The sequence below is a fragment of the Lolium perenne genome, chromosome 6 (assembly GCF_019359855.2).
Source record: "Lolium perenne isolate Kyuss_39 chromosome 6, Kyuss_2.0, whole genome shotgun sequence".
Taxonomy (NCBI): Eukaryota; Viridiplantae; Streptophyta; class Magnoliopsida; order Poales; family Poaceae; genus Lolium; species Lolium perenne.
This window is the reverse complement of record NC_067249.2, coordinates 125,682,219-125,693,783: the sequence shown is the minus strand read 5'-3', so window position 1 is coordinate 125,693,783 and position 11,565 is coordinate 125,682,219. Positions and strand designations below refer to the sequence as shown.

Here is an 11,565-nt window from a genome sequence, read left to right as displayed (position 1 = left end):
CTTCGTTCCTTTCTATAGTGCCTATAGATTTTTGGCATTTGTTTCAGAATATAAGGTTGTAGCTTAGCTTTTTTTCAATTACCCCCTCCCCGTTCAGCTCCCAAATCCTTCAGGTCTCAAATTTGTTATGGTAAGTTAGTAAGATATGGATTTTCCAAATTTTACGTTGATCTCAAATCGTTTAGCTAGGGATCCTCGTTTAGCTAGGGATCCTGTGTAAATAATACTCTTGCGCTAATTTCCGTGCCAAAAAACAATAGGCATTATAGAATGGAACAGAGCGAGTATCATACAGTAGTATTATACCCATTGCGACTAGTCTTAGTATAGCTTGGAAGGTCACCGGATTATTTGTCAGGTACAAATGGAGGAGTAACGGTCTATCTGGTTTGCTTCAAGTTTTCAAAGCACTGAGGAGGTGACGTGATCCTACTCCAGACTTGTATTACATACAACATCCATAGCCATGGGGCACAGGGATTATGGCAGCAGCGAAATTTTCACTCCAGATGTGACGGTTTGCTCGTCGAGGCCGTAAAGAGCATCGATGAGGTGCATCCTGAGAGAGGCAGGTCCCCTGGCTGACTCCATCCCAATCTCTCCAGCAAGCCCAAAGATGGCAAGAGCGCATGCTGCCGCGACCAGAGCATCCGACGGATCTGCCCCGACAAATGCCGCTATAAGGGCAGTCACAGCACACCCTGTCGCTGTGATCTTCTGCATCATGGGTACACCATTGCTCGCACTTACAACCTGCATACCATCGGTTATAAAATCAACAGCTCCGGACACAGCAACTACAGCCCCGCTGGACTGTGCCAATGCTTTCGCGGCTTGCAGGGCATCCGATGAGTCATGTGAACTGTCCACGCCCTACAAGTACACAAGTATTAGTGCCATTGGCAGCAAGATGGAATACTGTCAGCAGTATAGGCTTGGTGCGTGAGTTGCTCGCCTTCACAAAATTGGCAGATAAGGCAGTCGTCATAGACACGTCTTTGACATACATACATCAATATATGTAACTTTTTAGCCCATAACGTACTAAATAATAATGTATGCTGTAACTATTGCTATATATAATTCGAGATAAAAAAATGTACCGTAGCAAAAAAGTGGTTACCAAAGTGAAGAAACCAAAGCAGAAAACCACTCGCAAAAGAATGTTGTCAACAAAATAAATTATGCTACTTAAGTCTTCGATAACAAATAAAAGTAACACTTCAAGTTTTGAAGTGAAAACAGTAAGATGACCAAATGAAATTAACGTCATAAAAATATCGCCATTAATATTTACGCACTTAGTTCCATGAAAAAATTCATCTTTGATAACATTCTTTGTTTCTTCTTTCTCCAATATCAAATAACATTATCACTCAAACTATATCATTGAGGCAATTGCGCAAATAGGTTTTACCACCACCTCTCAATTGTATCAGTGGCAAGAGAGAGAACAAATTTCTAGTTTCAAAAGCCGATAAGACATGCTTTGCTGTCTCCAACATTCTTAAAAAAACTTGTATGTTGGAGAATCTATCCTCTTCTCGTACTGTACAGACAAAGATGATGACTAAGCGGTCTCAATTACATGGAATCAAAATCAAATGGAAAGACCATGTGCATCATATTATCCAAATTAAAATCATGAAACAAGTCTCCTGGATACGTGGCCAAACAAACATGCAAGAATGAGGCCATCTCGTTAAAGCGACTACAAGTTGTTCCAATGGCCAATCGAGAACATCAAATGCCACTTGATACTAATGTTTGTTAATATTCCAGTTAAGTCTTTTCTTTGGACTGGCGCATGTTTCTTCCATCTCAACTTGAGAATATCATACTTCTGATATGCTTCAATTAACGAAGATTCCTACACATATTCTCAAGTTGAAAAACTGAGTTCTGGTTGATTTCACAGTTATTACAGTCAATGCCTTTATCCTTCTGCCAGGATGCTAATGAAAAGGGGTTGATGGTTATACTAAGATTGTCAATATGAGATGTACAAATAAGACAAAATTATTGAAAATACATTACAAGACCATTTTCTTGATGTCTATTTGTTCTGCTTCTTTTCTTCAAGTTCCATAAACTCTACCAGTTTGAAAACTATTGAGAAAATATGTAAACTGAACTTTCCGGTGCTTTATAATGAAAATTCCAAGAACCGTTTCTAGGAGGTGAGCAACTTACAGCTTGGAAAGTATCCATCAAGAGCAATACCTTAAAAATCTTGAAACGCTCGTTTGAGATATCAATTATCATTGTAAAACACTAAAAAGTCTGGATGAACATATTCCAGTGGTTGTGAGGTGCTAGGGTTTGTGGAAAAGCAAGACAGAAAGGACAGAACAAATAGAAATCAGGCAAATGGTTTCTCTACTGTACTTTCAGTCAACTGAATGTCTTATTTTTGCATCTCATGTTGACTATTTTAGTAACCATCGACACTTTGTCATTAACACTGTAGCAGAAGAATCAATAGGCAGTGAATGCCATTAGGTGTATGCAATCGGCAAGAACTCATTTTGTTGGGATTAGAGGACATTGGTAGGGATCTCTGTGAAGTGAAGCATGTGCATTTTGTGAGAAGCGTGATATTCTCCGGTTGGCAAAGGAAGAAGCAGACGTCAACCCACGAAGAGACGGCAAACAACTAGAATTACCAATAATCATCATTATCAAGTAGATTTATGGTGTTCTTTATTGGCCAATTCCAAGTTGCTTGTTTGGCTTGACGCTTTGATTCCAAGATATCCGAATGATTTTAGCACAGATGAACTGATCATCTTTGCCTCGATGCTCTACATTGTTGATGTGTGAGAATATGATAGATTATTCAGCACACAAGCTATGTGTGAGCTTTCACAAAAAAAAGGTGGAGACGAGGAAGCATATTTGTTATGCTTTGGTTTATCGTCTTTTCAAATTAGTTCTAATGTTGCTTGTCGCACTACTACAGCTGAGAGGTGTCTTGCGGCCATAAACTTGTGAGCACTTATGTGCACAATCAGCTCAATGATGATAGTTTGAATGGTGATGTTATTTGCTATGTGGAGAAACAATAAATGAAGGGAGGAAGTCACCACGTTTCAGAAGTTGGAAGAGTGTAAATATGAAAAGATAATATTCTTACATATTTAGTTTTTGTTGATCATTTTAAAATTGCAAACTTGATAATTTGAGGTTAATTACTTATTTTGCATTTCTTATCGTTTATTGAAGACTTGAGGTCCTATAATTTATTCTACCGATGCTGCTTGTCTTTTGCACGCACTTTCTTAACTTTTGCAAGCATTATTGGTGTTCATTATTTCAACTAATATATACTTAAAGTTGTGAAACATATCACTACTTAAGTATGTTGCTAGTCGATAGCTGCAAATATTGTTTTTTTAAACGAAGACAAAAGCTTTGCCTTATCCATTAATTAAGAAGAAGTTGCCCAGTTTTTTAGAGGGAAACTAGGCGAAAACCGATACAAATAGGGCCAAGCCCACCCAACAACAACTCAACAGGGCCATGCCCACCCTCGCCGACGACACATAGAACACCACAAACGGACGGCAACCACACAAACACAAACAACGACGAACCGCTCCACCAAACTAGCTAGTCTCTCACCGTTGTCGAAGAGAAGAAGCCGCAACTGCTATAGGAGGAGCAGTGCCGGGACGCTCCCACAAAGGTGAAGAAACACGCCTCCACAAGACCATGTGTCAGAAGTGGTGCCCGACACACCGACGACCAACGTTGAGTCACCTCGTCGCCCACACGACACAAGGTCGAACACCCTCAAAGTTGACAAATGCTCGGAGCCGCCGCCCCGACATTCCGCTGCTCCGCCACGCCCTGCGCGGTCAACCATGGGGACCACCTTCCGGGGCCGCCGCCCCGACGTACCACCGCTCGATCTCGAACTGCAATGCCGCACGAACCAACAACCCGTAGCCCAAGCTACACAGGGCAGGCGGCCGCAGACCACGGACATCACACCAACTCATCCGGGGCCGCCGCCCCGACGTAATGTTCGATCGCCCCGTCTGGGACGCATTGACCAAGCCGACAATACCGCCGCACTAGCCGCACAACATTGCCACCCAAGCCATGACGAGCCGCGACCAACCTCACAGGGCCACCACCCGCGATGATTCCCGAGGCCGCCGCCTTGGCGCACAACCACAACCTCTCGGGGCCGCCGCCCCGACGTCCACCGCCTCGTCGACAAGCGAGACCAAGCAAGGCAACCACATGCTGACTCTCCAAGGCGATGCCTCCAACGAGGTAGTGGCGTATCCGTCACCATCGCCCGCTTTGGCAAACCAAAGCTAGGGATTTCTCTCGAAGAGCCACAACCCCACAAGAGCGAGAAATTGAGCTCAACAACAACGCCTCCAAGAAGGTGAACAACGCTAGAGCGCCGCCGTTGTCGGCCCCGATCAAAGGCCGAGGCTAGGCTTTCGCCTAGAGCTCCTCCACGCAATGGGGCAAAAGTTTGGGCAGATCGGCGGCACCAAACAGCACCTAAATCTCCGAAACATGTACTAGCAACCAGCAGGAACTCGCTCAGTTGATGTCCACCAAGCTCCACCTTCTGATTCATCCAGCTGCAGCACCTCCCGCCGCAACAAGATCAATCACGCCAGCTACAAATATTGTTGTACGCTTGTATTTATGTCAAAGTTGTGCACCAGGTCACTTCCCCATGACGACAAAGGCACGCCCCTCTTCAAAGTGGCCATGGCATGACAAATGGTTTGAGCTATCCACCCCAAAGGAAGGTAGTTTTCCTTTTCTTTGTGTTTCTTCTGTAGTTAAGCGGACTTGCTGTTCTGCCATTCTAGTGTTCTGTACCTATGGTAGAAGGTAACTTCAGTACGATTGGACCTTACAGGTGGTATCAAATGGCTTATCTTAGCTTCAAATCAAAGCTAGGTTGTGGATGTTACTGGTTTTCTTTAAATCTGGAATTAGTCACAAGATTCTGTGGATAGCATATTTGAATAACAAGCACAATGGCATATGATGACACCATGTGGTTTAGAGGACAAAGAGTCGACCAAAACAACAGTACCAGGACCATGTGGATCAAATCAGCCAACAGAAGAGGGATGGTGGTAGGCTAGTAGAGAAGGCTAACGTGGCTTTAAGGTAGGGAGGAGAATGCTAGATGTCTTCTTTCCTTCACTTCATCACACAGTTAACTGAAGGTCCGTTTTGTCCTAGACTATGCGATTTCACAATCAATCGGTTGATTAGTTAAGACTTTCTAGACCTGGTACTCATGCAATTTATATTGAGAACTATGCTTTAATCTTAACAAGATTAAAAATCTTACTACTCATTCTTAAAAATCTTACTACTCATTCTTAATGGCTGTGTGGATTGGGAACAGAAATATCCATTGGTAACGGTTAGAGCGTTATCAAGAACAGGATCTGATCACACACCCTTGCTAATTACCTCAGGTAAACAAGCTCACCTTGGTAATAAGCACCTTTTTTCCTTTGAGTTGTCCTGGATTCGTGAGGATGGCTTTGCGGAAATGATTGAGAAAGAATGGAATTCAGTTGTTAAAGGTGGCAGCCCAATTGAAATATGGCAAAACAAAATAAGACACTTAAGACGCTTCCTCAAAGGGTGGGCGCGTAATAGAAGTAGTAGATATAAAAAAGAAAAGAGAGACTGTTGACTATCATTGATGAATTAGATATCAGGGCTGAAACGGTCCCTCTTAATACTTCCGAGAGCGGAAGGTTGAGAGAGGCAAATGAGAAGTTGTCAAAACTGAGACGGGAAGAAGAATCCAAGTGGGCGCAAAGAGCAAAGGTTAAATATGTGCAAGAAGAGGGAAATAATTCAAAATATTTCCACCTGATTGCTAATGGTAAACATAGAAGAAAGAAAAAATTCAGTTAGAGCAAGATGAGGGGACAATAGTTGGGGATGAAAATCTGAGAGTGTTTATTACTGAATACTATAAGAAGTTATTCGGGGCACCGGTCCAGAATAGCTTCTGTCTGTCGCATGATGAAAACTCTGATATACCTCAAGTTTCTAGTGAGGAAAATGTGATGCTCACGGCCGACTTCACAGAGGAGGTGGTTTTTGAGGCTGTATCACAAATGGAACACAATAAAGCACGGGGACCAGACGGGTTCCCTGCTGAGTTTTATAAAACCTTTGGGAACACTATTAAGGGCGATCTTATGGCTATGTTCGTACAGCTGCAATAAGGTGTTTTGCCGCTGTATAAATTAAATTTTGGGGTGATTACTCTGCTACCGAAGAAAGAGGATGCAGTGCAGATTCAACAATATAGACCCATATGTTTACTCAACGTGAGTTTTAAAATTTTCACAAAAGTGGGTACTAATAGAGTTACTGCGATAGCACATAATGTTATTAGGCCTTCCCAAACGGCGTTCAAGCCTGGCCGACATATCCTAGAGGGGGTGGTCATTTTGCACAAGACAATCCATGTGCCAATAATCCTTTAAATGTACAATTTACGCGGATTCTGTCTGCACCTAAATGGGCTGCGTGGCTTCATTTAGCTCAGCGCCTTATGGTTGTCATTTTAAATGATGAGGCAGATAGGTTTGTTTGGAAACTTACTGAGTCTGGGTTGTTCTCTGGGTTGTTCTCTGTGAAGTCTATGTATACTGATTTCATGAATGGACACACGGTCTACTTGAAAAAGTATATTTGGAAACTCAAGGTACCACTAAAGATTAGGATTTTTATGTGGTTTTTACAACAAAAAGTAATTCTTACCAAAGATAATCTGTCAAAACGAAATTGGCATGGGTGTAAGAAGTGTGCCTTTTGTCATCGTGACGAATCCATTGACCATTTATTTTTTGATTGTCCCTTTGCTCGTCTTGTTTGGAGATTAGTTCTTTTCACTTTTAACATTAGCCCACCAACTAATTGTACAAATATGTTTGGAAATTGGTTGAATGGGATAGATAGAGATATAAAGGCACGAATACGAGTTGGCACTTGTGCTATTGTGTGGTCTCTATGGAATTGCAGAAATGATATTACCTTTAACAAAAAAGGAACTGCTCATTTTTTACAGGTTATCCGTATGGGTACTCATTGGATCCACGAGTAGGCGTTCCTGTTGCCGGAGGAGCAGCGGGTACATATGGATTGTCTAGAGACGGTTGCACAGGATATCTTCAACCAGGGTGGTTGGCGGCTTTTTAAAAGACTACAAGATGCATAGGCGACTTGTTTTATTCTTTTTCCACTGGTTGATCTTTATGTCTACCCTTTGTGATCCATGAATTGTAAACATTGAAACTGCGGACTGCGTAATAAAAAAGCTGTGTGCATCGATTGATGCAGAGGCTGGGTAATCCCCATTTCGAAGAAAAAAAAGTTAAGATTTTTTAGCGAGGATTTAGTTAGGATGTCAGCCACTGATAGGACTTGAAATCAAGAAAGCAAAGAGTGCCATGCTACTATGTTCGCAATGAAGGTAGAGAAGGTACCTTGAAAGAGTCGTCTGAGCGGGAGGCGAGGGCGAGGATCTCTGACGCGTTTCCCCTAACAACAGCAGGGCGGAGTGCGAGGAGCGAGAGACAAGCCTCCATCCGGAAGCCGGAGGCGGCAACGGCAACGGGGTCGAACACCCAGGGGCGGCCAGCGGAGGCGGCGGCGCGCATGGAGGGGAGCCAATCCTCGGAGAGCGTGCCGACATTGATGTAGACGGCGTCACAGCGCGGGCTGAAGTCGGGGACCTCGCGGAGGCAGTGAAGCATGGCGGGGGACGCGCCGGCGGCGAGCATCGCGTTGGCGACGATGTCCATGGAGACCAGGTTAGTGATGCACTGCACCAGCGGCGTTCGCGCGCGGACGGCCGAGAGGAGCGCCCACGCGCGCCGACCCCACCACGCCTCCGTCCTTACCTCGTCCATGCCTCAGCGACTAGAGTTGGGAGCCCCGAGAGCGTGCGCGGTGGCGCAGGGGCGGACTTGGTGATGGCGATGCGGCGGCGGAGCTGAAGGGTGACAAATTGCGGCGGCGGAGCTGAAGGGGATTGTTTTCGAACTGTATAACGAGAGGATTTTCCTCCTCTTCCGAAGGACCCAGAGCTTGGGTGGAAATGAATCGGATGTGTACCGTACAGCGCGCGTTTGGCAGTCTCGGACTCTCGGCTCAGATTTTGTCCTCCCGGCCATTTTGTTTGATAGCGTCTAAGTACGGATGTGTCTGGACATATCTTAAGCATCTTCACTCGCGTCCCCTAAAACGATTTAGTAACGATTTAGTGCACGTCAGATAAAAAGAGTTCCCAGCCACGTCCCCCAAAGCCTCTTTTTGTCCGGCGTGGCCCGATACGGTGTCCAGCGCCCGAGTTCGTCCCCGCTACACAGGGGACGCTCCGGGGACGCCGGACACACCGAAAAGCGAGGCGAAGCGACGCGGGCCCGACGCGTCTGCGGCACAGAAAAAATTTGTCCACCGCTCCCGTCTAATCGCGCCTCTCCTGCCACATCGCTCCTCTTCCGTCGCGCATTTCTGCCATCCCAACACATTTGACCTATCTCGCCCGCCGATTCATTTCTCCCTCCCGCCATCGCTACGTTGTTCCTCCCGCCGCCACCCTCTCCCCATCCATGGGCCCACCGACTGCCCCCCAAAAAATGGCCAAGAAAGGGATCAAGAAGCCGCCGGGCAATGAGACGAAAGGGGCGAAGGCGCCCTTCGCGAAGCCGCGGAAGGCGCCGGCTGCAAAGAAGAAGCCGGAAGGCTGGACCGATGATTAGTGGCATCAAGACTGTCTGCGCCGGAAGTTGTCGACGGCGGAGCGGAAAGGACGGAGGGCGGCGCAGCTGGAGAACGAGGCATTGGCGATGCGCGCACACCAGCAGGTGCTGGCCGGGTGTATCGCTGCCACCAACGCGAGCCCATGGAGTACGACGGTGCCGCCGTACATTCCAGGAGTGATGTCCCCGTCGACATCCGGGTTCTACAACGACGGCCCCTCTGCCACTCCTGGGTGCGTGACGCCAAACTTGTCGCCGCAGTACGAGGATGCGCTGCCTCATGGCGACTTCAACCCCAACGCTATGTTCTACTCCCCGACGTTCGAGGCAGGAGCCGGCCCGGAGGGCGCCCCGTTCAATGGCCGCAGGGGCCCGCTCGAATTCGACGGCGCCGGTGCTGAGGAGGAGGAGGTGGAGGAGGACGAGGAGGAGGAGGGGAGGGGGACGGGGTGGAGGAGGGGGTGGAGGACGATGACGACGAAGAGGGCGGCGACGAAGAGGACGACGAGGGTGCCGGTGAGGATGCCGATGGTCTCGTGGAGGTTGATGCGGGCGACATGAGGAAGAAGAAGAAGAAGAAGAAGAAGAAGAAGAAGAGGAAGAAGAAGAAGAAGAAGAAGAAGAAGAAGAAGGCGTCGGGCACACGATGCCCCAAGTGGACGGTTCTGGAGGATCAATGTCTGTGCGAGTCATGGTCGACGGTGAGCCATGACTCCATCATCGGCGCCAACCAAAAATACGGGAAGTATTGGGCGAGGATCAAGGCCGAGTTCGATGAGCGCAAGCTCATCAACAGCGACTACAACAAAGTGACAATGAAGAGGAACCAAAAGGCAATGTCGACGTGATGGGACATCATCCAGGCGTCGGTGAACATGTTCCATGGGTACCATCATGACTTAGAGACCAGAGGCGACAGCGGCGCCGACGTCGCCCAACTGATACGACTCTTTCTTAAATAATATGTACCGCCTACAATGTGTTCGATGAAATGATTGTGCTTCCTTTGGTTAGTTTGATAATGCCATGGAATTGTACCGGAAGAACTCGGATGGGCATAAGTTGTTCGCGCTGATGCATTGCTATAGCAAGCTCAAGAAGAACCACAAATGGAGGTTGACGTGTGTTTCGTTGTCGAAGGGGAAAGACGCCATTGATCTGGACGCGCCGCTGGCAACATCGGCAGGGCGCCCTATCGGCAACACGGCTGCCAAGGCCGCCTTTGCCGATGCTGCGTCGGCCGAGAAGACGCAGGCGTCGCTCACATAGTGCCTCGTCGAGGTCTCCTCGACCTTGCTCTCCCGCGACAAAAAGGCCGAGGAAAGGTGGGCGGCGCTGCTCAAGAGGCAAGAGGAGAAGATGGAGCTGAAGAAACGCAGGGACGACATGTCCCTGCTAAGAGCATCGATAGAAGGAATGTCTCCCATGAAGCGGGTGGCGCACAACTTCTTCAAAGGCCAGATCCTCGACGACATCGAAGCCAAAATGGTGGCGGCCGAGGCAGAGTCCGAGGCGGCAGCCCAGGCAGCTGCAGCGGCAGCGGCCCCAACCCCGGAGCAAGAGCCGGCAGACGCATCCGATACTACACCTGCGTTGGCCTCTGCCTCGACGTCGGCGACGGAGCATACACACCGGGTAGATCACGATGAGTTCATCGTGATCGACGGGCCTACGGCAACTCAGGATGCGCCGTCAGCGTCGGCGTCGGCATCGCCCTACCCCAACCCCTTCTTTTAATTCATCCATCGGCATGTAATATGATCACGCACCCAGTACTTTGATCGCCGCTACTCTAATCGCGACGATTTTGGCGGGGACGATCTCTTTTGAATGCAAACTATTTGAATTCCTAACTGGGGACGGCATTTGTGGGACGCGACTGGGGAGCGACGTCCCCCAAACGCGACACAAACAAAACTCGTCCCCCAAACGCTCGATCCGGCGCCGTTTCGGGGACGGTTTAGGGGACGCGACTGGAGATGCTCTTAGTTATACAGATATAAAAAAAACGTATATTTTTAAATGGAGGGAGTAGTATATTTTATTTGTTCCCAAATGGTAAAAAGTACTCGTATGCTATTTGACAAAACGAGCACCCGTTCATGGGCCGTCTAATGCGGGAGATCAAGCCACACGACCCGCTCCATTCCAACAGCTGCAGACTTTGACGTGCAGCCCACATGCCCCTTCACCCTGATGACCCACAAGTATAGGGGATCGCAACAGTCTTCGAGGGAAGTAAAACCCAATTTATTGATTCGACACAAGGGGAGACAAAGAATACTTGAAAGCCTTAATAGCGGAGTTGTCAATTCAGCTGCACCTGGAAACAGACTAGCTCGCAAGAGTTTATCAGTAGTAACAGTTTTATAGCAGTAGCAGTAGTGAAATAACAGCAGCAGAATAACAAAGACAGCAATAGTGATTTTAGTAAACAGCAGGATTAAAATACTGTAGGCACGGGGACGAATGAACGGGCGTTGCATGGATGAGAGAAACTCATGTAACAATCATAGCAGGGCATTTGCAAATAATAATAAAACGGTGTCCAAGTACAAAGCAATCAATAGGCATGTGTTCCAATTATAGTCGTACGTGCTCGCAATGAGAAACTTGCACAACATCTTTTGTCCTACCAGCCGGTGGCAGCCGGGCCTCAAGGGAAACTACTGGATATTAAGGTACTCCTTTTAATAGAGTACCGGAGCAAAGCATTAACACTCCGTGAACACATGTGATCCTCACGTCACTACCATCCCCTCCGGTTGTCCCAATTTCTGTCACT

General features: G+C 47.3%; 1 protein-coding gene across 1 annotated transcript; it reads right to left on the bottom strand.

Annotated features, from left to right (window-relative positions):
* Window positions 1-290: 290 nt before the first annotated feature.
* On the bottom strand, window positions 291-8,070 carry LOC127334618 (hydroxyethylthiazole kinase). Its single transcript, XM_051361118.2, has 2 exons — window positions 7,503-8,070; window positions 291-873 (listed from the first exon to the last, which is right to left on the bottom strand). The coding sequence occupies exons 1-2, from the start codon at window positions 7,926-7,928 to the stop codon at window positions 481-483; spliced, it is 819 nt and encodes a 272-aa protein (XP_051217078.1). The 5' UTR covers window positions 7,929-8,070; the 3' UTR covers window positions 291-480.
* Between the last annotated feature and the right edge of the window lie 3,495 nt (window positions 8,071-11,565).

Bases quoted from the DNA above. Each gene is read 5' to 3' on its own strand.
- LOC127334618 (XM_051361118.2), bottom strand. From the start codon at position 7,928: ATGGACGAGGTAAGGACGGAGGCGTGGTGGGGTCGGCGCGCGTGGGCG. The intron at 874-7,502 runs GTACCTTCTCTA...GTGTACTTGTAG, and splicing joins GCTCAGACGACTCTTTCAAG to GGCGTGGACAGTTCACATGA.